General features: G+C 29.1%; 5 protein-coding genes across 12 annotated transcripts in view; 2 read left to right on the top strand and 3 right to left on the bottom strand.

The window, feature by feature from the left end:
• Positions 1–8,405, bottom strand: part of P5CDh1 (delta-1-Pyrroline-5-carboxylate dehydrogenase 1) — a 171,162-nt gene extending 162,757 nt beyond the window's left edge. For 3 of the 5 annotated variants that reach the window (XR_013058305.1, XM_033334277.2, XM_076618334.1), the window contains exons 1-7: positions 8,170–8,405; positions 6,170–6,383; positions 5,643–6,077; positions 5,104–5,514; positions 4,862–5,040; positions 4,599–4,787; positions 4,297–4,533 (exon numbers count right to left, since the gene is read on the bottom strand). Coding sequence is in view for 4 of the 5 variants with exons in the window: in XM_033334277.2 (XP_033190168.1) it covers positions 4,299–4,533; positions 4,599–4,787; positions 4,862–5,040; positions 5,104–5,514; positions 5,643–6,077; positions 6,170–6,383; positions 8,170–8,213 (1,707 nt within the window). In the remaining variant the exon portion in view is untranslated. Of the gene's footprint in view, positions 1–862; positions 1,762–3,179; positions 3,923–4,296; positions 4,534–4,598; positions 4,788–4,861; positions 5,041–5,103; positions 5,515–5,642; positions 6,078–6,169; positions 6,384–8,169 lie in introns of those variants that run through there. The other 2 variants (XM_033334276.2, XM_033334275.2) reach the window with 2 other exon arrangements.
• Positions 8,406–9,693: 1,288 nt separating this feature from the next.
• Prp40 (pre-mRNA processing factor 40) lies at positions 9,694–13,241 on the bottom strand. The gene is made up of 8 exons (XM_033334179.2): positions 13,084–13,241; positions 12,534–12,762; positions 12,060–12,453; positions 11,522–11,959; positions 10,974–11,442; positions 10,266–10,901; positions 10,053–10,199; positions 9,694–9,966 (listed from the first exon to the last, which is right to left on the bottom strand). The coding sequence occupies exons 1-8, from the start codon at positions 13,084–13,086 to the stop codon at positions 9,769–9,771; spliced, it is 2,514 nt and encodes an 837-aa protein (XP_033190070.1). The 5' UTR covers positions 13,087–13,241; the 3' UTR covers positions 9,694–9,768.
• Positions 13,242–13,639: 398 nt separating this feature from the next.
• LOC117156759 (uncharacterized) lies at positions 13,640–22,904 on the top strand. 3 transcript variants are annotated; one of them, XM_076618068.1, is made up of 10 exons: positions 13,641–14,013; positions 14,227–14,314; positions 14,393–14,562; positions 14,658–14,999; positions 15,062–18,803; positions 19,080–19,396; positions 19,577–19,606; positions 19,737–20,039; positions 20,365–20,416; positions 22,783–22,904. In XM_076618068.1, exons 1-9 carry the CDS (start codon positions 13,927–13,929, stop codon positions 20,386–20,388), a joined length of 5,103 nt encoding a protein of 1,700 aa, XP_076474183.1. In that variant the 5' UTR covers positions 13,641–13,926; the 3' UTR covers positions 20,389–20,416; positions 22,783–22,904. The 3 variants fall into 3 exon arrangements, with proteins under 3 accessions (XP_033189966.2, XP_076474183.1, XP_033189965.2); XM_033334074.2 differs by lacking the exon at positions 22,783–22,904 and having other exon boundaries at positions 20,365–20,925; XM_033334075.2 differs by lacking the exons at positions 19,577–19,606; positions 22,783–22,904 and having other exon boundaries at positions 13,640–14,013; positions 20,365–20,925.
• LOC117156875 (transmembrane protein 177) lies at positions 20,927–22,782 on the bottom strand. 2 transcript variants are annotated; one of them, XM_033334322.2, is made up of 3 exons: positions 22,647–22,782; positions 21,855–21,982; positions 20,927–21,787 (listed from the first exon to the last, which is right to left on the bottom strand). In XM_033334322.2, exons 2-3 carry the CDS (start codon positions 21,956–21,958, stop codon positions 20,989–20,991), a joined length of 903 nt encoding a protein of 300 aa, XP_033190213.1. In that variant the 5' UTR covers positions 21,959–21,982; positions 22,647–22,782; the 3' UTR covers positions 20,927–20,988. The 2 variants fall into 2 exon arrangements, with proteins under 2 accessions (XP_033190213.1, XP_033190214.1); XM_033334323.2 differs by lacking the exon at positions 22,647–22,782 and adding an exon at positions 22,290–22,355.
• Positions 22,733–23,798, top strand: LOC117156878 (uncharacterized). The gene has a single exon (XM_076618070.1). It carries the CDS (start codon positions 22,733–22,735, stop codon positions 23,174–23,176), a length of 444 nt encoding a protein of 147 aa, XP_076474185.1. The 3' UTR covers positions 23,177–23,798.
• The last annotated feature ends 2,937 nt before the right edge of the window (positions 23,799–26,735 follow it).

The following is a 26,735-nucleotide window of genomic DNA, read 5'->3' as shown; positions in this document are numbered from 1 at the left end:
AATATAAGATAATAAATGTTATATGTATGTGACTTCATGTAACAATTAACAAGTGTTCTGTAGGATGAACGACCAACTCTTCCGTTAGAAATCTGTCTGTTTACTCGGACGTTGCATAAAGGAAAATTATGTAGGAAGCCATGCAAGACAAAATGGAAGAGCGGTAATTTTATTTCGTGTATGAAACAGTAGAATGAAATGTTTAAACGTTGCTCCTCTACGATTAATATTGCGTGAGAGCAGAATATAAGCATCGTCTGCGAACTGATACCGAAACTCAAGTGCTTTTTCTTTATCCAATCTCAACGTCTTGCCGAGAATTATATTATCCAAATAATCACTCAGTCGTTTCCAGATCACTTATATCATCATTTTCGAAACATACTCCTTCATTTGAGCAAGCGTTAACTGTCGTTAATTAAAATAAAAATTCATTGTATTTTTCATTCGAACGATTTACGTTTAAAATATTTCTATTCTTGAAACCTTGAAACCATTACGTGATGAGATTTTTAAAAAAATCCAATTCTCTTGATTTACTATTGTATCCGTTGCCAATGAAATCCTTAAATTTCAAATACACGTGTTCCATTAGAGGCCGTTAATGAACCAGTCGGTTGCACGCTAATTAATAAATTTGCAACGTATTTTCTTTTGTTCTTTTTAAATCTTTGGTTTCGTTGTTCGTTCACTGTTGGATATTTGCCGATAATAACGACATTCTGTTTCCGACAAACAATTGCTTTCGAGAATGAACTTTAACAATGTATATGCGGTAATGAGCGAGTGGAATGGAAACTCTTTCGATTTTACATCTACTATCGAACGAAAAGATATGCTTGAAAGGATAAAAGCAAAGAGATTCTGTTACGAACGAAATAATTATTTAAGTGACCGTTTCAATTTACATTTTATACATTTATCCGCGTTACTCAATAATTTCCACGCATTTGCAATTCAACGTTTCTACGATATCTTCGAGTAATACTATCGGTTCTCTCTTATGATGAACGTAGGACCCGTAGCCAAGGATATTGAAAACGGAGCGATTAATTTCGTGACCGTGCATCCATCATCATTACGTCAATTTCAGATTACCGGGCAGAAGACGGGACCTTCATCCTCCCACTACAAGATGATCCAAGCAGAACTCGAAAAAACAAGTCATTTAGTCGAGCACGGAAAAAAGGAGGGATGGGGAGAGGGCCTGAAAGGGCTCAACTAGAGAAAGGAAAGAAAGGATGGATCGTGGAGGACGAAAAGCGGCGAAAGATGGATGAAGAAAAAACGGCGTCGCGTCAAGGCGAGGACGGTTGGCCATCCGCCTCATCTGCCGTTGAAAAGGTGAAAATCTTGATTTGAGTGAGCGCTTTAGATCGTCGCGCCCGGAAAACTCGTAAAAAAGCACCGAGAACGCCAGGAAATCCTTCGGCAAAGCCATTAACGACGATTTCTCCTAAGCCATCGAATCCCACTTCTTCCGTCGATGTCTTCCAATGTCAACCCCATTCCAGGGCTCGTCAAAGCGGCGCCATCGACGTGCCGTGAAAGAGAAAGAAATAGAAAGAGAAAAAAGAAGGAATGAACGGGAGGAGCGAAGAGAGTCGAGTGGAAATGACGGAAGGTAAAGTTCCAGCGACCAAGTAACGAAGGGAAACGAGGAACTGTGAAAAATGCAAATGGTACGATCAGGACGTGAGAGGGGGAGGGGGCAGGAGGAGGAGAAGGAAGAGGAGGTAATTTGTCCTCCAGCTGATAAGTCTACACAAAAAATACGAAATTTGCTTTAGACATTCCAGGTCATCGAATTCGGGTTACATGTAGAAACCTTTTCTGGTTATAATATGTATATCATATACTCATATATTGTATCAAATAAATGACGAATTGTTCTTAATTTCAACAATAAGAAACAATTCATAAATACTAATACGAAATCTTAGTAATGAAAGTGGCACGAGGATACTAAGCTAAAAAGCACTCATGATTGAATAATTCTGTCAATTTGAATGCCATTAAAACTGTCTGGGCCATGATCAAATCATCTATATACCCATCTTTAAATGCTACGTTCTACTTACTTATGTTCAATCTGTGGATAAAAACGCAGAAATTTAACACAATAGTGCAGACACAAAGACAGTGCATATGGATCATACGGGAAAGCATATGAGCTATAGGCCTATAACGAAGATAAAGGGGAGAAATACAAATCACTAGCATGTATATGTATAACAGCGTAATAAGTAATAAACTTTAATGTTAGAATTCGTTCACGCTTCTCAATATCACTAAAAACAGGAAAGAAAATTAAAAGTTTTAAGTGATCCTAATTTGATGGCCAGGAACTGCATAGGGATTAAAAGACATAAAGTTCCTTCCTTATCTACAATTACAGATCGAAGAAAATGCTTAAAATTGTTAATATTTGAAAAATATAATTTTGTCGATTATATAGCTCAAAATAAAAACGCAGCTATATAAAGAAATACGAATTTAAATGTGCATCTTTAAAATTGATATCTTTTGTAGCTTTAAATATCTCGATATAAGTCTATCTATCAAGAGTTGATAAAATAGAATAAGTAAAGAACAGAGTATAACAGATGTCTTATGACTATTTAATATTTTTAAGGAGCATTAGAAATGTTTGAATGAAACTTTTGAAAAAGATTTTTAAAGATATTCTGTTTTTAAAATTACAGCTAAATTTTATGCAAAGAAAATATTAGTGAATGTTAATTGACGTCATTGCGAACTCTGTTGACGTGAGTTCGAAATAATCGGTCGATATTTCAGTATATGGCCATATCTAATTATTACCATCTGTGCAATTATAATAATATAATAATAATAATTTAAATTGTAATAACGATTCACGTAATCGTCGATTCATAAAAGTGGAATCATCATTTTTTGAGAATGCAATATTATTGTCAACATTATCATTACAGGGTAACTGACAATACAGGAGTAGACGAACATTCTATTTACCTGCTGTGGCATTTATTTGCGGTCCTTAGATTATTCAATGATTAAGTGTACTGCTAATAATAATTATGTACATATCTTTAATTTCGGAATTTTAGGAATGTAAAATTACTTTTAACGAAAGCTATCGATCGCAACGATAAATCAAGATGACTGATGAGTCAATTGAAAAATTTATATTAAAAATATCTAATTATATAGTGTTTTTATTGCTATGGTACACTTAAATTAAATTACATCGTAACATCAGCCACAACATCTAACATATTATTGTATATTTAATTAATAATAATTAATAATTGTTCGATTTGCAAGATACTTTATCTCAATCACACTATTAACAATAACATGCCTAAACGATCGACGATCAGGCTTGACAACACAATGTAAGGATTTAAGGGTAACTTTTGCATTTTACTGTGTTCGTCCCGCGTCTACATATTGTCTTGTAAGTTACACAGTAAAATGAATGTTTTCTTTGCTGCGCGTTTATAATGTAATATCAACCATTGTAAATGATCTATATAAGAATATAAAAAAGTAAGGTCAGAAAAACACAGCAGATGGTTTTCTAACTAGTACGCATTCATCACAATCTTCAAACACACCGTCAGATGTTATTTATCTCGATCACCATACTTGAATAATATTGTTATAAAATTTCTTGTATCACTGTAATGTAAGACCAAAAAAAATGCCTCTTTGTTTGCAACCACATATAGTAATTCCTGAGATATTAAAATATTATTGTACTAAAACATTTGATCTTAATAATATAGACTCTACACGCTGCAACTTGCAGAACATTAGTGTTATCTATTGGCAGCAAATATGTATTAAGGTGGACTTGCGTTTATGTTGCTTATGTCGAGACTACTTTGTAAGTAGTTTAGAAATATGTACTTATTCATATGTTCGTCTTCCTTGTACGCTATGTAACATCAAATCGATAAACACATTTATTAAAAACAAAAAAATACTGTTCAATTGGTAAATGTATTAACAACCACTGAATACTTGAATCTTTTTTTTAAAGTCGACTATCTTTATCGTGAATTACTTTGTGTTTAAGCAGTTTGCTTTATAGTATAAATTCCTACAAAGCCCATGTCACTTGCATTGTGAGTGCAAATAGCGCCTTATACGCAAATTTCATGAATTCACATAGAGAAATGCATGAAGATATTTCATTATTTCTTATCGAACAACCCGAAAATCTGCTCTTTTTCAATTTGTAATATAAGATGCTGTCGCATCAGTATATGTATCTTCACGTTATAACTGCAAGCTGTTAATAATACTTACATCTAAGACCTCATATATGGATAATCGTATTCACGCAAAGGAACAAATGTTTCTTTGATTGACTGTGGCGATGCCCAACGAAGAACGTAATGAGGTCCGCCAGCCTTATCATTTGTTCCAGACATTCTACTACCACCGAACGGTTGCTGACCAACGACCGAGCCTGTCGATTTATCATTAACATAGAAATTGCCAGCTGTATATTTAAATTCTTCGAGAGCTCTTCTCGCCCATTTTCTGAAGGGTAACATTATATAATGAGATAAAGTACAAATATGTTAAAAACGAAATGAAATGCTTACTCGTCTTGCGAGAATATCGATCCAGTTAAAGCATAAGGTGTCGAGGATTCTACCAATTTCATCGTTTCATCGAGGTTTGAATCTTTATAAACGTATATTGTTAATACAGGGCCAAATATTTCCTCTGTTATTATCTTATCTGTAGGGTCTTTTGTTTCTACTATTGTCGGGTCAATGAAGTATCCAACCCTAATGGAAAGAAAAGGAATTAAAAATAATAAGAAAATACATATTTAACAGATTCTATGTAAAATGAAACGTACGAATCATCGTATTTCCCACCGCCGATAATTTCTAAATTAGGCGATTGTTTGGCATGTTTGATGTAACCAGAAATTCTTTTAAATGCAGTAGCATCTATAACGGCTCCGGTGAACACGGTAAAATCTCTGATGTCGCCAATCTTAAGTGCGTCACGAAGCGATAAAAGGCCTTCCTTTATCTATATACATAACAGTGTTTGAAATAGGAAAAGACTGAAATCAAAACTATGTGTGAAATCTACCTTTGGCCACAATGATTCTGGAACATACATTCTACTGCAAGCTGAACATTTTTGACCATTAAATTCGAAAGCGCTTCGTATGGTCCCATTAATAACTGACTCTACATCAGCACTCGCGTGTACGAAATGATAATTTTTTCCGCCACATTCGCCTACTAATTTGGGGTAGTTCCTATACTTTCCCAGATTTTTACCAATTTGCACCCACAAACGATTAAACGTGGGAACTGATCCGGTAAAATTAATCCCGGATAGATAAGGTGAAGCAGTTATAGTGTCACCAAAAACAGGTCCTTCACATGGAACAAAATTGACTACACCTGGTGGTACACCAGCTTCTTTACATATCTTAAAAATCCACCAGTTAGAAAGTACAGCTGTATCAGATGGCTTCCAGAGTACTGCATTACCCTAAAATGTGTGATACAACGTTTGTAATATACATTTATTGTATAACATGTACTGCACTTGAATTTGCAGTGTATAAATCATTTGTATAGTAAGATACATAAAAATGAAATAATAAAAAAAATGCAAACCATTAAAGCAGGTGTATAGCTAAGATTACCACCAATGGCAGTAAAGTTGAATGGTGATACTGCTGCAACAAAACCATCCATTCCTCTATATCTCATTGAATTTAATGTTACTTTAGGATTGGTTGAAACTGGTTGATATTTTAAAGCCTCTTTGGCAAAATATGCATGCATTCTAAAAAAATCAATTAATTCTGCTGCACTATCAATTTCTGCTTGAATAACAGATTTGCTCTGTCCGAGCATTGTAGCAGCATTTAATTGCTGTCTGTATTTTGTTGCCATCAAATCAGCTGCCCTCAACCAGATTTCTAAACGTTGTTCAAATGGACATTTTTCCCATTCACGCTGAGCCTTTACGGCAACATCTATTGCCTTTTTGACTAGATCAGGTGTTGCCCAATAATATTTTGCAACCTTTGCTTTATGATTATGTGGCTGAAATATATATCATAACTGTCACTAATATATAATCTATTGTTAGTTTTTTACTGTATGTTAGTTCTTTACTATTGTACTTGTTAACTTACCATAACTTGATATCTACATAAATCTGTTTTAATTTCTTCATTTCCAATAACCAGGGGTACTTCCTCACAATCACTGGCCATTTTATCCAAAGCTCTTTCCAATTCTGCCCTCTCAGGGCTACCTTTTTTATAATTAAGGACAGGTTCATTTTCCAAAGGAAATTCAGCAGGATTTGGTAATGGTATTATTGTTCCTAAACATCTTGTACCAACTCTGTTTAGAAAAGTATGAAATATATATAATTACAAGTAATAAAAATCTAAGAAATCAAACATATTTCAATTTTAGCATTTTTTTCAAGTATTTTCATATCCTTTTATACATTCATAATGTTTATAAATGTACTCGTATCTAAATTTACTGATATAGAACATAATAAGATTAAAAGAGAGAATACATATTAACTTCTTGATACCATCTGTCAATATTTATCTATGTACTTTGTAGTAAGAGTTAAACTCATGATGTTATCTTCAGCACAAGATTTTCTCTAATCAATCTTTTATTTTAATAAATGATAAAGGTAATAGAAAATAATACAAAAATTATAAAAATAAAAAATTATTATTTATTTCTATATGCATTATAACACAAAAGCAATATTTTTATTTATTTAAAGTCTAAAATAAAATCAAAAATATATCTTACATAAATAAAAAGGAGAGAGAAATTATTTTCAGGGAAGAATGTTATTTTAAACTTGCTTACATGTATCAAGCCGACATTCATGGTCAGATTATTACATAACAGAAATTCAATGACCCATGTCATTACAGTTATCGCTGCATTACTAATTACACATTAATTTGATAACGAAAATTATCCCAATTGAATTAAATCAATGAAGTTGCGGATAAGTTAAATGGGTGAAGTGAATGAATCGATATAAAGGTACGCTCGTTTTAACTATACAAAGCGGCCTTGTAAAAGATTCACTATTTTCAGTAATACATTCCTTTCCAAAATATCGCGAAACATTACATGACATACATTGTGTGTAAAATTTTGAATTCAAACAAATCGGAAAGAAATAGTTGTAATCTAAAAAATGTTACGTATCAATAAGCGAATATTGGCGCTACCGCATAAAATTTTGCTGTGTATTTTATACATTTACAAACGTCCGTTATAGCAGATGTTACCATCTGCTCTATCCATATGTATTGGTCTGTAAAAATATGTTTCAAGGGCGCTCACATATATACAATGAATAAAAATATTATTTCAAAGTAATGTTAACACGTAATCTGATTATCTCAAAGTATGAATATTTATGAATAATTTTATAAGAATCATTCAACAAAGCAAATTAAAATCGAAAAACGTACATATATATATATATATATATGCATTTCGCAATATATTTAATATATATATATATATACACAAGTGATATGACACGTTCATATATAATAAATATAATAAAGTTCATGCTTCCTACACGCATCCTCGTACCTATGTTCACATTTACAGTCAATACTACAAATCTGGCTATTATTAAATTTTACAAATATGTTCTATATATTATAATATAGGTTTACAAAAAAAGCGCAAGAGTAATGCATTAAAATGGACATTGAAAAGTGACCCGCAAAAATAATTAAATAGAAAAAAATACAAAAATACATTGACGAAAGTATGATAGTCGGTAAACTACCAAAAAACACCTTTCACGTCCATATTATAGTGGAAAATTCCGATGGAGCCCACAAAGTAGTCTATCCTTTCCGTAGACGAAGAGGTATGTGAACAGAGAAGTTTAGACAAAGAAAATGAATCAGAGGACCAATAACACACCAATGAGCTGACATCTACATATAAACGCGCCCCTTCGTTTATGATCGTTATTACATAGTATGTGTGTTAATGCGCGAAAGTAATCAATATATCATAGTGGGATTTAACATATCTGATAAAATACACAAGACACAGAATACGAAAGCTTTAGTTTTGTTTATACGTGCAATTTTAGTTAGTAATTTCGCGTTTGGCTACTCACTTTTGACTGTTAATTATTAACGCTTGACGGCAAAGACTCAACATTGTCTTTTTTTGGTTCTTTTGATTTATATTCCCTTTAGAACTTTTTACATGAACACCTTCACGTTCGTCGTAAAATTTTGCAAAGGTATGAATAAACCTGTCTCTCTATAATCACTGTAAAGACTGATTAGGATGCTGAACTGTCGAAACTACGAAACTCGACAGTGGCAACCATCGAGCAAATAGTGAGCCAAACCTCCCCCCATGTATACCCCACCCTCCATCAATTCGACTATGAAACAGGGCCGTAATAAGATTCCGAAAAGTAGGGCGTTGGTTAATTCTTGAATAAAAATATGTATAACAGCAAAAATAGGTAAATATACAATTATAGATTAATTGTCATTTATAAGATATTTTATCCGAAAAGATATTTCATAAAATTTGTAACAGATTATTTAATACATAAAGTATTGAAAGAATCGTCAAATATTTCGGTATTAAAATGTCGAAATATAAAATATTATTAACTCTCTATTAATAACTGTAAATATCGAGAAAAAAACAATTTGGACTATTTTGATCCTGCTTAAGAAGATATATTTGGATTCATATTTAAATTAATCTATTAATATCTATCTATCTATCTATCTATATATATATATATAATTATTTTATTACATTATATAGATATTATACAGATATAAATAGATTAATTTAAATATGAATCCAAATATACCTCCTTAAGCAGGATCAAGATAGTCCAAATTATTTTTTTCTCGATATTTATAGTTATTAATAGAGAGTTAATAATATTTTTATTATATACATTATAATAATGTAATAAAATAATTATTTATATGTATATATGGATATAGATATTAATAGATTAATTTAGATATGAATCCAAATATACCTCCTTAAGCAGGATCAAAATAGTCCAAAATAATTATATATATATATATATATAATATATATATATATATATATATAATTATTTTATTACATTCATTTGGTTTACATCTTGTTTCTTTTTTATGGAATATAGTATAGTATCAATACAAAGTAACATCAATGAAATTGATGAAATTTAAACAAAATGTAAACCAAATGAATGTAATAAAATATTTTCATTGTTACTATATATTGTTTCCGAAACAATTTTATTAATGTATACTTTATCAAATGCACAAAGATAGATACAAGGTCTTAAGGCAATGTATTAAAAAATTTAATTTTCAAAAAATATATAATCAAAATGTTCACTTCGGGTACATTATACTTTTATAGATTTATGATTTATTGTATATCATAGGATTCTCTGTCTGATCATACTTTGTTTGTTCTTTTTGTCTACTATGAATTATAAAGAAATTTTATCAATATATATAATATATATATATATATATATATATATATATATATAATATATATGATATATATAATATATATATTATCTATATAATATATATATAATATATATATATATCTTTTATTATATATATATATATATAATAAAGAAATAAATGAATAATTCAACTTGTACAAATCACGTTTAATTTAATATTGCAATTATCTAAAATTACAGAAGATGTTATTAGCAAGCGGACTTTTTTCAATTGTCTTCTTGTTGCATTTGTAATTCACGTAATAGTTGTGCCCTTTGTTTTTCCAACTCATCCTCTGAAAGTTCATGATGTTCAGCATTTTCAGTAACAGACCCTTCACTATGTGCAGAAGGTCTTCTATGTTTTTCTTCCTTTCGTTTTCTTTCTGGTGATTCTTCAGAAGACGGAAGTCTCGAATGTGATCGCTACACCAACCATGTGCAATTATTAAACTTAAATCTAAACAAACTTAGAAAATTGTTAATTATATTACAATATTAATTGAACTTACGGAATGACTACGACCTCTCTTCTTTTTACTCTTCTTCTTTTTTGATTTTCTAGTATCAGACTCGGAACTATCCGATTTGCTAGGAACACTTGGTGATCTTGATTTATGTCTTTTTTTCTTCAAACCTTTATCACTACCTTCAGACTCCTAATATAGAATAAAACGTTTGTTTAAAATAAATATTTAGACTCTAAAATTGTATAATATACTTACACTATGTGATCGCGACCGTGACTTCCGTTTCACCTTTTTTGTTTTCTTTTTTTTACTTCTAATGTGATGATGACTACAGCTTTCTTCAAGTTCATGTTGATATTCCTTGAAAATTCTAACTCTCTCGCTTTCTAATGTTATTGCTTTAAAATCTGGTTCTTCTTCAATCTTACTTCTTACATCGTCCCACGTCATTTGATAATCAACATTAAGAGTTTTTAGTAAATTTTTAAAGCCAGTTTCTAATTTCTTAAACTTTCTGGTTTCTTCCTTTACACGTTCTTTCTCTCGGGCTTCAGCTTTTTCAAGTAATAAATTGTACGTTAATTTTACATTGCCCGCATCTAATGTTGCAGATTTTCGATCCTCACATACGACTGTAGCAAACTCTTCAAAAGTAGTATTAACTTGCACTTCAAAATTTTTATCTTTCAGAATTTCTCTGATAATTTTCTTTTCGTCATGAAATCTAGATTTCAAATCTTCAACGTAAAATTTAAACAAATCTAGTGGAGTTGATCCGGATTGTCCAAGCATAGCTGAAAATCTTAAATCAGCAGATAACATTGGGTAAAGTTCTACCCACAATGACATGGATGTTAATTTTCCTTGTTCATGAAGCTCATCCAACAAACTCTGTGAAATAATTGTTCTTATTGAAAACATTAGTAAAAGTGATATAAAATTTCATAATTTTGTAAAACTTACTATAAATGCGTCTCTGTTCTTTCGTTCTTGTCTTTTTCTACGTTTTTTCTCGTGTTCTTTCTCTTCTTCTTCATCCTTTTCTAGTTGACGTATATGATTTTCAAAAACAAGTAATGCATCCTCTTTATCCATTTCTAGTAAGTCTGCATCTTCTGCAAAAGCTGCGTGTTGTAAAAGTAATGCTTGTGCTTCTTGCCAAGTAGTTCTATATGTAACATCAGTCATAGTATCTAAAACTTGAGCTAGTCTTTTAGTATTTCTCTTTTTTAACTGTTTTGCTTCTTCTTTTTCACGTTTGGCTAAATTAAAAATAACATCCTCATAAATATCCCGGCGATCTGAATCACCAACAGCCCTCCACACTTCCAAATTACCAAACATTTCTTCACATTTATAATACTTTGTTGTACTTGTCATTCTATCATTTTCTAATAAAAATTGTTCTAAATCTTCCTTAGCTTTCTTCAATCTGTTTGAAATGACATCTGTTTTTATATTTTTTATTTAAAATATGCTAGTTTTATATAATATTACACAATGATACTTACCTTAATCTTTCTTGCTCACGTTCTTCTTTAAGTTTCTGTGTCTTATATGCGTTGAATGCTTGTTTACGTTCATTTAATTTTTTCATTTGTGGATATCTAGGATCACTTTGGATTAATTTCACTGCCTGTTCCCATGTAGCATTTGATGGAACATCTCTTTCTCTTAACAATTCTTTAAATGCTTCAATTGCTTCCTTCTTATCTTTAAATTGCATTTTTGGTTCAGGAGTACTGGTACGACTATCATTTGCTGATCCTTTTGCAGAATTGCTATCTTCATCTGGCTTTGCAGGTGGAGTAGGAATGTTTATTGCTGCAAGAGTTGCAGCCATGGCTTGTTCAATTGCAGATTTTCCACCTGGTTCTGGTGTACTAGTTTGAGATGTATTCGCAATTGCAACATTTGGAGATAAATGTTGAATACCTGCAGGAACTATACTGAAAAGACAAAATATTGATAATTACATTTACAACCTTAAAGCTTCTTTATCATATGTATGTACATATGTGAATTATAATAAATATAATTTTTACTAACGTATTCGTAGCACTTGCAACAACTGCTGCAGCTGCAGCTGCAGCCTCTTCAGCTGCGATTCTTGCTTTTAGTTCTTCTAGCTCTGTAGGAATAGTCCACCTAGATTCCTTAGTTGTCACATTATGATAATATACTTTTCCATTCTCTGATTTATATTCTTTCCAAGGGCATTGTGATAAAAGCAATTCACTGGGTGTTTTTAGCTCATCTGGTTTCTCCCACAAAGATTGTTTTGTAGCACTATTATAATAATACGTCCTTCCATCAGGAGCTTTATGTTCAGTCCAATCAGTCTTTTTTTCTGTTGTTGCAATAGGTTGAACACCTGATGTGGCTTCACTTGCTATAGGTGCAGGTGGAGGAATACCTGGTGCCGTTATTTGAGGAGGTGCAGCTAAAATATAAATGATATTTAAATAAAGCACATTACTTATAAAAAATGAAAAATATCCTTTAATCAAAAAAGGTATTAACCTATGACTCCAGCATCAGGTGGAGGAGCAGCAGTAATTGGAAAACTAAAACCTGGTGGAGGTATAGAAAACTGTGGAGGCATTATACCGGGTGGACCAGGTGGTAAACTGGGAGGAGGTATAAAAGGTGCAGTAGGCATAATAGGTGGCACAAAAGTGGAAGCAATATTTGGAGTCGCTGGTGGAAACCCTGGTACCGCAGTAGGTGGAGGTATACTATCATTTGAAGCCTGTAACATCATATTATGTACAAGTTAAACTTACAAATAATTAAATTAAATGTTTCTATATATAGAATCACACACATGTGTAATACATTATAAAAAATTATTTTCTAAATTTATTCTCAGAAGATTTAATTTAAGTGTACTTTTCTCAAATATTATCAAAACAAAATAGAAAAAAAATTAAAATTTTGAGTATGTAAATTAAATTATAAAAATTCTCTTTAAAGATAGTTTAATAAATAAGTATAAACTTATTAACTACAGAACTAATATGTAAGGTTATTAGTCACTTATTCATTCATTTTACGTTCAATAATACCATACCATTTCCTACAGAATGAAAATGTTTTCCTTTTAAATCAAATCATTGAAAGTAGAATTATTGTAATTCCTTACAAATTAAATGATATAAGCAACAGTATTCTATTTCACATGTAAACTATATCACGTTGTATTTATACTCAACCAATGCGTGAAAGTAACTAGATTTTATGTATATGATGATTATAAGAAATGAGTGAACATTATATAGATTAAAAGTTGGTATATAAAGCTACGCTAAAATAAGACAATTATATTAATGTTTTAATCCAATATTTCGTTTCAATTTATATTTCAAATTTCTAAAAATATTATAAGAAACTGAAATATTTTTTGATAAATAACTATATGATCACCCTATAGTATATTATATTTCAATTCTAATTGAAATAATTTTTATTTCCGACTATATTTATTTATTTATTTATTCCTTCTAATTAATTACTTAGAAGAATTATATGCATCGAAAGAAATAAAATTATATACAATACACAAAAATCATATAATGAACCAGTTTATCTACGTTCATTCAAAAATAGTTTCAGTTCAATCTACTATTATCAACATCAATGGCAATAACTGTGCTACGTATACATAGTTCTCACGTGAAAGTTTTAATATTGCAGTAAAAATATATTACATCAAAGGATTAAATATCGTGTTTGATAATCAATGATTTGCATATTTTCTGAAATTATTTTCTCAAACAATGTAGGATAATGCTTGTACTTGTGTTTAAATTTTGACATTTGTCTTCGATCCCAACCTAATTTTGATGTAAATAAAAATCTATGGAAATTTATATAATTTAATAAAAAACTACAATATCATACAAATTTTGTCAAAATGTTTAAAAAATTTAAAGATAAACTCGCGGAAGAAATGAAACAATCGCCTGCCAGGTTACAGGCAAGCATGCAACAACTAGCACAGGTTTGACATTTTATATAAAATTAAGACATAAATTATGTATTTTGTAATCTGCTTAATAAAATAAAATTGTTGTGTACTTATAAAAAAATTATTACTTTTACAAAAATACATTTGTCATATCTGATGATTAAATATATGTTGATTTACTAATATAATTGAAATAAAATTTAAATATCTATCTATCTTATATATTAATAACTTGGTTTAATTTAGGCGGTAGTATCTCCTGCTTTGTCTAACAGTTCAGTACAAGAATTATCTGTATCTAATGACAATTTTAGTTTAACGGAAGAAGGAGATGGTAAGCCTTTCTTTTTTTATATATCGCTTTATTATTTTAAATTAAGAAGAATTTAAGTATAAAAGTGATTATTTACAGAAACTCCCAAAAATAGTCCTGCAAAACATGGTTTTCAAAATGTAGATTTAATGTCACCTACGTCAAATTCTATAGGTGTTTCAAGAAGATCATCAGTTAGCAGTATTACTAGTGATACTTCATCTCTTTTTCCAATTTATGAAAGTCCTGCTAATTTGTATCATTTACAGGTATTACAGAACATTTATCATCAAGAGATATAATATTTTTAAAAAATTATTAATATTTGAATGTAATTAACTGTCCATTTTCATTTCCTTTTTAGTCTGATATGGATCAATCTGCTAGTGAGATAGATGAAAATATAAATCCACAATTAGATAAAATTTCAAAAGATCAAATATATTCAGCATATCGGAAAGTGCAAGCAAAATACCACAAATATCGTGGAAGATATACAGATTTAGCAACACATTATAAAGAATTGGAAAGGGTAAAAGGCAAATTAGAATCAGTCTTAGTAGAAACCCAAGATAAAGTATTAAGAAGAATAGCTGACTTAAAAGAACAGTGTCAGTTAGAACAACAGGCCAAAGCTCATTTGGAAGAAGCATTGAGAAATGACATTGAAGAAAAAGATCACATAATAAATACATTAAATACAAAGGTAATATTAAAAAATTTACTATTATTGTATTATATCAGATTTTAATGTTATATGCATTGCAGATTAAACTTTTACAAACGACTGGACCAAACTTAGAATCTACTTTACCAGATACTACTAATGATAAAGGAAATTTAAAAGATAATCTCATTGACCTAAGTACTGGATCGTCAATTAGTTCTGAAGAAAATGCTTTGGTAATGGAAAATACACAATTAAAAGATAAACTAAAGAAATTGGAAAATGTTGTTTTGAAGTATAAAGAATCTTTGAAACGAAATAAAGAAAAATTTTCTGAAATATTAACAGAAAAAAATATATTAGAATCTCAGTATGAAACATTAAAAAATTCCTATACAGAAAAGGAAAAGGAGTTAAGTTATGCATCTACAGAAATTAAAAGTTTAACAGATCAAATGATTATTTTTAAAAAACGCGAGGAGGAGTCTGTAATATCCTTAGCTGAAAATAAACTTTCGATACACAGAGAATTAGAAGATAAAGAAGAACAAATCAAAAAACTACAATTGGATTTGAAGCATGTGACAGAATCCAAAGAGAATCTAAGTGGAATTGTTAATAAATATAAAGCTGAAGTGGAAGAACTAAAATTATCACATAGTACTCAAAATTCAGATTCAGAAAAAAAAGAAATTGTACAAGATATAACAAATGAAAAATCAGAAGCTTTAAAACCAGTACAGCAAGAAATGCAGCAATTATTAAATGATCTAGATGAAAAAATGGACTCAAAACATCATGGAGAAGATTGTAATAAAGAAAACATAGAAAAAACTACAAAAGTGCATGATACTGAAATATGTCAAAATATAAAGTCTAAATTAAATGAAAAGGAAATTGAACTTCAAGAGACAAAAAATAAATTAGAAGAATTGCAAAAGATTACTAAAGAATATCAAATACATAAAGAAGAACTATATATGGAATTTTCAAATTACAAATTAAAATACACAGAGCTTCAAAATGAACAAAATGCACATAAAATTGTTGCTGAAGAAAAAAGGAAAGAAGCAGAAGCAACAATTGAAAAATTACAAGCTACCATACAAAGTCTTGATAAAGAATTAGAAAATATGAGAAATGCTCTAATTGATAGAGATAAAGTATGTGAAAATTACAATGCTAAAGTTAATGAATATAAAACAATGCTTGAAAACATGAAAGAAAGATTATTGAGTCAGGAAGCGGAAATGAAAATTCTTAAAGAAAAAGTACAAGACAATACAGAGATAATTACATTGAACAATGAGTTAGAAATTAAAAATACCGAGTTATTAGGAGTATGCACACAACTTCAAACCTGTAAATCTACTATCTCCGATCTTAAAAATAGACTTCAAACAGATAGTTCTAATATTACTTCACTTCACGAAGAGAAAAATAATTTAATTAAAAATATTTTAAATTATAAAATTTCTACTAAAAAATTAAAGGAAGATAATATCTATATTAAAAGCAATACAGTGAAATGCTTCATGGAGATTAACAATGAAATTTCTGTCTTAAAGAATGGATTTGACGCTTTTCTAAAAGCGAATAATATTATTCAGAATAGTGTAAATGTGCAAATTAAAAATTTCCAAACTAAATTACAGGAATTTGAAGAACTTAAACAAAAATATAATCAATTACGAACCGAATTAAAAGATACTATATATCTTAAATCTAATTTGGAAATAAGTTTGGAAAATTATAACAAACAACTAAATGAGATGTCCATGAAATTGGAGCAACAATGCGAAGTTGATACAAAAAATCGTAAACTTATAGCTGAGATAGATAATCTCAATTTCAAATTATATGACTTACGAAATTTACCTGAACAAGTGAAATTATTAATGATAGAATCTAAATCTTTGCAGGAAGAACTTAACAATGTTAATGATATGAATCAATTACTTTCAAATGAAATATCTGATTTGAAAGTACAACTTGAAGAAGCAAATAGTAACACAAAAAAATTACAGGAATTAGAACAGAAATATGTAGAAGCAACAAAAATTGCTACGTTACTAAAATCTGAAAACCTTAATTCCAATAAATTAGAAGAAAAAATAAACACTTTAGAATCAGAAATAAAAATTTTAAATGAAAATTTGTCTGAAAAAGATAAAAAAATAAATACCTTAAACGAAGAATTAGGAAGTAAAGAAAGTTTTTTAGTTGATTTAAAAGTCAGAAATGAAAAATATGAAAATGAAATCATTGAGCTTACAAAGTCAAATGAAACTCTACAGCAAAAAGTACAAACAAAAATCCAGCAATTAACGAAGTTAAAAACTATTAAACAAAAACAAGATGCCACTATTCAAAAATTAAATGACGAAATTAATGAAGTAAAAACTTTAAATGCAGAATTATTAGAACAGTTAAAAACATCGGAAAATGAAGTAAATATATTAAAATCTGAAAACTGTCAAATAGTAACATTAAAAGATAATAATGCAGCAATCATTACTGAATTAGAAAAGCTAAAATTAATTCATAATGAAACCAATTTGGAAAATAAGAATCTAAAAGATAAGCAAAACGAATTTCTGAAACATAATCAAGAATTAAATGAATCTAATGAAAACTTAAAACAAAAGGTTGTAAATTATGACAAACACAATCAACAATTACTAACTGAAAATACACAATTAGGAAAAGAAATTGAATCATATAAAAATCGGTTAAATGAAAGTATATTATTAAATACGGAATTACAGTTTAACAATCAGGAACTGAATTTCCAACTTAAAGAATTAACTTCATCTAAGAAAAAAGTAGAAGAAATTGAAGAACATCTTACAAAGGAAAATGCAAGTTTACATAATGAAGTAGATAAATTAAATTTATTGTTAGAGAATAATAATAACATGGAAGAAAAAAATAAAGAACTACTAATGAATTTAGAACTTTTGGACAAGGAAGTTGCAAGATTAAAAAATATTGAAGAGGAAATTAATAGCTTAAAATTAGAAATAAATGGCTTAAATAAAGCAAAAAGTGATTTAGAAAAAAAGGAATTACAAAACAGTGAATTAATTACTGAAAATTTATCTTTAAAAAGTAGAATTATAGAATTAGAAAATACAAATACGAAATTTCAATCTTATGTAAATAATTTAGAATCTAAGGTTTCCAGTTTAGATCAAATAGAATGTAAGAATATTGAATTAAAAAATGAAGTTGATACATTAAAATCTACAAATATGGAATTATTATCTCAAATAAAGAATAAAGATGTAGTAGAAGAACAATTAACAACGGAAGTATATGAATTAAAACTTATAGTAGATGAAAAAGTAGCAGAGTTAAAATTACTAGATACTAAAAATATGGAATTGTTGAAAGAAATTGAAAGGTTAAAGTCTTCATCAGTAGAAGAGGAAGTAGCAATAGAAACAAACAAATCAACAACTACTGTTGAAGATTTTAAAAAATTACAAAATGAAATAAAGGTTCTTAGAGAAACAAATACTGCACTAAATGAAAAAGTAAAAAGTATAAGTAGTAGTGAAATAGTACATGAGTTTTCTACTAAAAATAATGACAAATTGGAAGAAGAAAATAAAAAATTAGAAGCACAACTAGATGAAGCATTAATAACATTCCAAGCAAAAGAACTGGAAATGCATTTCGTTAGTAATGAATTAAAAAATCAAGTAGATACTTTGAAGCAAGAATTAAAAACAAACGAGGAGGAGCAAAGCATGAGATTAAAACAACTAGTTAAGGAATTTCAAGCACAGTTACATGATAAGGAAGAAGAGTTACATGCTGCATTAGAAAGACGATTCGGTAAATTAGAATTCTTCTTATAATATTGTTTCCATTTTACATATATTTATGCATATTTATATATATTTATATATATTTAACAGAGATGATATTTCGGCTTCTAATAACAGATTATATATACCAATACGGTGTTATCATCTCGTCGAGATTGTTTTTAAATTAACGAACCCCAACCCATATGCAAAGTGAAAAAATCACCTTGTATATGATGATAATAAATATACAAAAATATTATAGTAATATATTGTAAATATATTATTACATTTCCCTGTTTAGATCGTCAGCAAAATTATGAATCAAATCTTATTCAACAATATAAAGAGCAATTAAAAGATTTCCAAATAGAATTAACAGCCAAATCTGAGCAAATTGAGAATCTAATTTTAGAAAATAAAAATTTAATGTCACAAAAAGCAAAAGATATAAACCAGTTAGTGGAAAAAATTACAATAATGAAGAAAGAACATGCAGATGAAATTAAAGAAATAGAAAAAAAATGGAAATCAATTGTGCAACAGAAAACTGACAAGTTGGAAGCAAAACACGAAGAAGAGATTAATGAATTAACACAGGAATGGCGAAATGAAAGAAGGGTTGGTTACAACAAAGTTATAAAAAATAGTAATACCTCATAATTTACAAAATGATGTTTTATTTTATATTTCTTTTTTTATTTACTTTTAAGATTTTGTTATATTTATATTACTTATTTTAATTTCATGTAATTATTTTTTCATTTTTTATAATTTTATTTATACTTTTGTCTCTTTCAGCCTGATATGCAAACTGATTTAATTAACAAGGTAAAGTTCTTTCAAATTTGTAAATACACCAATTTTACTAATTGCAATTTTATCATTATTTTTTAACATAAACATAAAAATAAGCAGTATAAGTAAAATAGAATTTACTAATTTTTATTAATTTACTTAGGAATTAGAGAGCACTTCACGAGTTGCAATGGCAGCTGTACAATCAAATACTGGTTCTTTTCACACTCTTCAACAAACCCTAACAGCACAGAGGCGAGAATTAGCTGAACTTAGAAAATTAATGAAGTTGAGGCATGATACACTAGAAGATTCAACAGAGATTGAATATCTTAGAAACATTTTATTTGAATACATGATGGGAAGAGAAACAATGGTGCTTGCTAGAGTGATCGCTGCAGTTGTCAAATTTGATCAAGAACAAACAGCAAAAGTACTTAAGAAAGAAGAAGATAAAATGACACTGGTAAAAAGTTTTTAAATTTTTTGAAAGAATATTTATATTTTTAATTAATATTTATTTAATTAATGTTTGAAAAACATTGATAAGTTATCTTAAATAACTTATCAACGTTTTCCAAACATTAATTAATGACATTAACATAACATTAACATTAATGACATTAATTTATAACACATAAAAAGCAAATACCTGTTAATAAACAGAAATAAAATTAGCTTTTTTCGAATGTTTTATTTATTTTGATATATATTACAACTTAACTTTTATTATATGTATTGCATATATTAAAAGTGTTTCTACTTTAAATCTTAATTTTTTGATGTTTCAGCTTGGTTCTCTAGGTCTCACATAGTGCAAAATTCTGTATATTTAAAAATTGTGTAAGTACTTTTGTATATTAGATTGTAAGTATCTTGTATTTATTTATGGAATATGTATTTTAAAAAGATGACTATTATTCTGCCAATATATGATATATAATATGTAGAAAATACATACTGTAAAAAGCTTGACACAATTTACAGGTAGAAACAATTTTAGATGTGATTACCTTGCTTCCTAATATATATAAATATTCTATGATAGAAAAATTATAAATATTAGCTGTTCATCTATAAGCATGCCACTTTTATAACCGTTTATAAATTTATTAATAGAATAAAAATTTACTGTTATAAAGTTGTCACAGATGTATTTGCTTTCTTGTAATTTTTTATATAACGAAGTGTAAAATTGTCAACATTATATATGTTATAAATAGTTTAACTTGAAAAATTAAATTTTATTTCATATAGATAAGTATTTTAAAAATAATATTTCTATTGTATATAAATTATGTAATTAATATATACTAATAAATAAAGTTAATTTAGAATGGAAGTACTATTAACTCTGAATTTGTCATTAATTTTATTATGATTGTTTTATTTACATAAAATCATACAAATACATACTACACTAATTGTGACTGGATATTTTGCATTTTTTGTTTAAAATAATCTATTTGTTCAGATATTGGAATGCTTTTTTGAGTAAACCAAGTAATCTGATTTCCAACAGGTGTATACATATATCTACCCTTACTTCCCAATAGTATTCTTAAGGCCCTATTTTTCTGTGATAATTTTTCATAATATTCCACACCACCTTGAATATATTTATCACCAAATTTAGATATTATTTCATTGACTTCTGTCTCTCTATAATAATCTAATGCATTATTTGTTAATGAGGTAAAAATTAAAGTTCCAATTGCAGCAATACTCATACATAAAGCATTTTTACCCCTTTGCTGTTTGGTAACTTTTAATTTTGAATGAAGTAACTCATAAGCTCCCATTCCTATTACTGCATCTGCCAATATATTGATACCTTTAATTATTGGATCAAAAGTTGCGACTTTTAAAATTTGTTGAGCTATAGCAAATTTTTGGGCATTTTCTGAGAGTACTAAAGACTTATGAAATTCCTCGATAGCTTCTGCATCCCATTGAAGTGGTGCATATTGAATTGATATGTTTCCATTATTTATATGACTAATATCATTATATTCAAAATTCACTGGAATTCCAACTAAGCCACCATACTTTGAGTACGTTGATCCAGCATGAAACATTTCTATATCATGAACGTTAAAAAATTTAATACGTTCTTCTGGTATCATTGGTCTATATACTAGATTTACATCATCTAGTGCTTCTTTAAGTCTTCTTTCAATACCTTTTCGTATTGGTAATTCATTATTCTCAAAGCTATTTATAAAATTTTAAAATTGCTTTATAAAATTCTTAATATCTCCTCATACTTTTTTATACTTACTCATATCTGGCTCTAATTTTCCTATATTGTTGCAATAAGAAAGTTTGTGGAAATAATTGTACGGCTACAGCACCAGCTGCCAAAGTAACTCTCACAAGTACCATTGTAAAAGCACTTTTTTACAAATTCTGAAATAAAGAAGATGAGATAAATAATGATTTACAATAAAGAAATATAACAAAATGAATCGAGATAAATGATAATTTATAGAGGTCAATAAAAAGACATTCATAGTTCCACTTATTTTATTTGTATCTAACTATAACCTAAAAATATGAAACACAATATAGTAACATATTAATTGACATTATAATTAAATATCTATAAAATCTGCAATATAACTTTCATGCTATTAAAATAATTCAAATACAGTTTGAATTACATTGTTACCAAATAATGTTCATGTAACAATGTAAACAAAAATTAAATACCCACATAAAGTATGTATTTTACGGATTATATATACGATTACTATTACATCATCAAACAGATACTATGTATACTAAATAAATATTTATAATTTATACAGTGTTAGCCTATATATATTTTTTATGTACCATTAAATAATTAAGCTCTAATTCAATACTACATTTACATGATATTTTAAAAAAAAATGTATATTATATATCATATATTACAATTTATTTGCGATAAGATTAAATCTATATAGATATTTGAAATTTGTATATATTTTCGTTTATCGTTATCCGTATCATTTTGAATGTTTATAATCCAATAGCAAGGACTGTTATATGTTTAATACTAGTATATGTACGTAGGTTCATTACTAACACTTTCGGTTGCCGGTAAAAAAAAATTTAAACATAAATCCCGAGAACAGTTTGTTTCTTGTGACACTCAGTTTACAAGTTCTCAGGATGGATACCAGTACGTGTGTTCCTAACAGTCAAAATGCTCCTCAATCTAGTGCACAACGAAAGTTTTATCAGTGGGTACTCAAATGGATAACTGGTGTACATGCGCATACTGACTGGAACAATGAGGAAATGCGCGACATTCGACATTCAACAAAACCGGACGTAGCAACGTTAGCCAGTTTTTTACAAGCGATCGGATTTAAACTACTCTCGTTTGAAAGGGACAATGATTCACATGCCTCAGGAAAGAATGATAATAATGTTGAAACACCTGATCAAGGAGTTCTTAGAGTTGCACTTGAATGCGATAGTTCCAATATGAGGGCAGTGTTAGAATTAGGAGGAGTCATATGTAAATGTCCCAATTCTGATCATATTAAGGACGCGTCCTTTTGGACTATTAGTGGTACCGGACCTGTTGGAAGCACCGTATGCAAAAATTAATAATTTCTTTCATAATTTCTATTAAACCTGACTTTATCTAAGTATTAAAGTGAAATTATGCTGAGCTGTTACTGAGGTGATCGCGCGAATTCAAAAATTTAAATTTGTATTAATTTTAGCATTTACATCGTTTATCATTTGGAGTTTATTGACTTCCAACATTTACAAATTTGGGGAGGGGCAATAAATAATGTAAAATGTATCGAAATGCTTAAATTGAGAGCTTCTCAGTCACGTGAACTTGGGTTTTATGAAAGCATTAATAGTTAAAATAAATTATCTAATGCTTATAGCGTTTAATATTATATTTGAGATGGAATAATTTTTATTTTACGTGTAGTAATATTTCTAAATTTAAGCATCATTTACTACGTATGTAAATAGCTCAAGTAACTAAATAATGTATAACTTGCGCAAATGAAAGTAAAGATATACCTCTATTATGCAATTCAATATTTATCTGAAATACGACAACGTCCAAAACTGAAATTTGACAATTTGATAGCAAAACATTAATAAATATATCGAGTATATCGATTTAAACATATCTTCTTTATTTTCCTCAGAAAAAAATTAGTACAAGTTTACGATTTTAGCTAAAAATCATGAAAAGTACAGTAAGAAGTGTACAGTAAGATTATTGTAATATTGTATTTATTTTCAGGACAATATATCACAAAAGATCGAAGAAACTGGTAGTACTTTATTACCTTGTTTACCAAAAGATGTTGTTAGACTTTTGCGTGATGTATCATATAAACTATTCGACACAATCGTATGCGAACCGGATGTCAATCGATATATGGACATTTTAAACGCTTCACAAACAAGTAATACGTCTTGTAAAACCGCGCAGAATAATTTAACAGGAGATATTGGAGTTACGCGAAGTCATACAGAACCGGAAATGTTTCTTCGTACAGATGATATGAGTTTAAAAGTGGGTACTTCATTTATATAATATTGTACTATTATAATATAATTTATATAATATTTATATAATATTATATAATATAAAAATAATACTGATATTTTTATTATTTATACTTTAACTAATTTGATTACGCATTGTTAGTGTGTTCCTGAGAAGAAAAGTAGGAGTGTAAATTCCGACCCATCTGCAAGTCGTGTTATGTCTCCAATACAATCAGTTAAACCTGTTTTACAACGTCAGAAAACATGGGACATCGAAACCGAAAGTTCAAACGAAGAACCACGGCCGTCACCTCCAAAGCTTACTAGTTCTCCCTCTGTAGTTTCTGAATTATCCAATTCCTTAGGGCAAATTTCTTTACAGAGCGAAATTGAAAATCCTAGGATTGTAACTGCATATGTTTTAGGGGCATATCAAAACTTAGAAAAAGCTCTTAAGGTGTTACTGATGAAGAAACCAGAGATTGCGAATGATACTTCTCTTATTCAAGGCAATTATCTTATTTAGATAGATGAATATTATTTGAAAATAGTAATATTCTACTGGAAATTATTAAGATCTGTTTATCTTCATAATAGATGACAGTGCATCCGTAAGATCAGCACCTGCTATTATTCTTAGTCCCTATAAATCAAATCGATCAAGTACATGTACAATCAACAAACCTTTATCAAAATCGACGAATGAACAACAGACGCGAGCAAACGCATATTTAACGTTAACGCCGAGAGCACGTCGTAGTATCGAACCAATGCTTCCTAAATCTACGACACGAAGGAACTTAAAACCTGAGCAAGAAAATGTAAAACCGACGCTTCGTCGCAGTAGCTTTCACATTCCTTCGACTGCTAATTCTAATATCTCGTTGTTAAAATCTTCGGATACAGGACAAAAATTTTTGGCGAGTAAAAAGTACAGCACAAGTAAAACAAATCTCACGATCAATTCCGACCTGTCGAACAGGTATAATTGAATCTTATTAATTAATATTATATATGTAAATGTTTAAATTAAGCTATTCCTAAAATTGCAGAGGTTTATCGACAACAAAAAGGGTTGTATCTTCAGAACAACAGGCATCACCAAACTTGGGAGCACTTAATACACCGAATACTCGTATGTCAATGATTAAACCACCTACAAAAGTCTCAAAAACAATACCCATTAAAGTGAAATCAATGAAATCTACTATCAAGATGAGTCCAGGAATATTGAAGAAATAAAAAGCTAATCTTTTAAAGCGATAAATTATTATTTTTATCTTCATTTATATTATTTAATTAATAAGCATAATTTAACTTTACGTTTATTACGTCATTTTAAACGGAGATTTACCCAGGTATTTTACTGTTATAGTATTTAATTATTTTGTAATGCCTAAAAAAATATATATGTTGTTTCAAATAATTAATAGACTTCATTCTTAAAAAAAGAATTCGTACTCTCTATACAGACTGATAGTTATCGGAAGTTCGTATTATTGTACGTTTTGAAAATGGCGGGCTTAACATGCCATCTTGAAATGTTTTAGATCAGTTAGAACTTCGCAGTAATGTAGTTAGTGTTGTGAAATTTATGATTCGATATTCGAAATATACTTTACTATGTTGTGCTTAATATGACTATAAATTAATAAACCGTAACATCAATACCAAATAATTACAGGAAACATATAAAGAAGTTGTGACCATTTTGATTGGTGATAATTTTTTTAAATATTGTTTTTTTTTAATTTTGATATTCTTTATATTGTATTTATTCGAAAAACATTTGGTACATTTCTATATCAGCACTTGTATTTGGACGATTATGATTGGAGCATGCGCCTGACATTCGTTTCTTAGGCACTCGTGATGTCGGCAGTAATCATTGTTCGTGATTAGTTACATTACTGTGTTAGCCTGTAGTGGCATGGTTTTCAAGTATTTACGCGATACGTGTATCATGCGCTGGTATTGATGTTGTATTTGGAATGCGCGGTACATTGAGACAAGTCCTGTATATCACATTTATTCCATTCGTCAATTGATCAATTGAAGAACTCACTAACGAAAGCTTGCTTATACAGACTACGAAATTACATTTGTATACACACACACACACACACATATATACAGGTATATATGTATATACATGTACGTGGATATACACATACATGGTGTCGTGTTTCATCGTTTCACGTTATACCGAATACTGGATACAAACATTTTTCAATGGAATGATAGGCGTGTCACTATACCAGGTATGTGAAGTGAACAAGAATCATGTTATATCGTTAGATAATATTACATAGTAATAAGTTCATGACGATCTATGTTAGAAAAGTGTTATAATTGTTAAAGTTGTATCAAACATCTGGACGGCTATGTGATTATAAGTGCACTGTTTTACAGAAATATTTTTAAATCTTTTTTATAATTCATATATGCAAGTAATTTCAATGACCTTCGAAAGAAGATAAATTATAAATTTGTAATCTTATATCGCGAAATTCTCGTTCATGGCAGACATGTCGACATAATGGCGTCAATGTTCCCTTCAACTATAGATAACTGGATCCTACATTCCCTACCTTGCATGTCGCAATAAAACATTAAACGTGCCACGTGACCTTCTTCAATCACG

This window comes from Bombus vancouverensis, chromosome 4 (genome assembly GCF_051014615.1).
Source record: "Bombus vancouverensis nearcticus chromosome 4, iyBomVanc1_principal, whole genome shotgun sequence".
Classification (NCBI taxonomy): Eukaryota; Metazoa; Arthropoda; class Insecta; order Hymenoptera; family Apidae; genus Bombus; species Bombus vancouverensis.
The sequence above is the reverse complement of the archived record's forward strand: the minus strand, read 5'-3'. Positions and strand labels throughout refer to the sequence as shown.

Bases quoted from the DNA above. Each gene is read 5' to 3' on its own strand.
- LOC117156875 (XM_033334322.2), bottom strand. From the start codon at position 21,958: ATGGTACTTGTGAGAGTTACTTTGGCAGCTGGTGCTGTAGCCGTACAA. The intron at 21,788-21,854 runs GTAAGTATAAAA...TTTTATAAATAG, and splicing joins AAAATTAGAGCCAGATATGA to CTTTGAGAATAATGAATTAC.
- LOC117156878 (XM_076618070.1), top strand. From the start codon at position 22,733: ATGGATACCAGTACGTGTGTTCCTAACAGTCAAAATGCTCCTCAATCT.
- LOC117156759 (XM_076618068.1), top strand. From the start codon at position 13,927: ATGTTTAAAAAATTTAAAGATAAACTCGCGGAAGAAATGAAACAATCG. The intron at 14,315-14,392 runs GTAAGCCTTTCT...GATTATTTACAG, and splicing joins TTTAACGGAAGAAGGAGATG to AAACTCCCAAAAATAGTCCT. The intron at 20,040-20,364 runs GTAAAAAGTTTT...TTGATGTTTCAG, and splicing joins AAGAAGATAAAATGACACTG to CTTGGTTCTCTAGGTCTCAC.
- Prp40 (XM_033334179.2), bottom strand. The intron at 12,454-12,533 runs GTTAATACCTTT...TTTATATTTTAG, and splicing joins ACCTGATGCTGGAGTCATAG to CTGCACCTCCTCAAATAACG. The intron at 10,200-10,265 runs GTAAGTATATTA...ATTCTATATTAG, and splicing joins CACGGTCGCGATCACATAGT to GAGTCTGAAGGTAGTGATAA.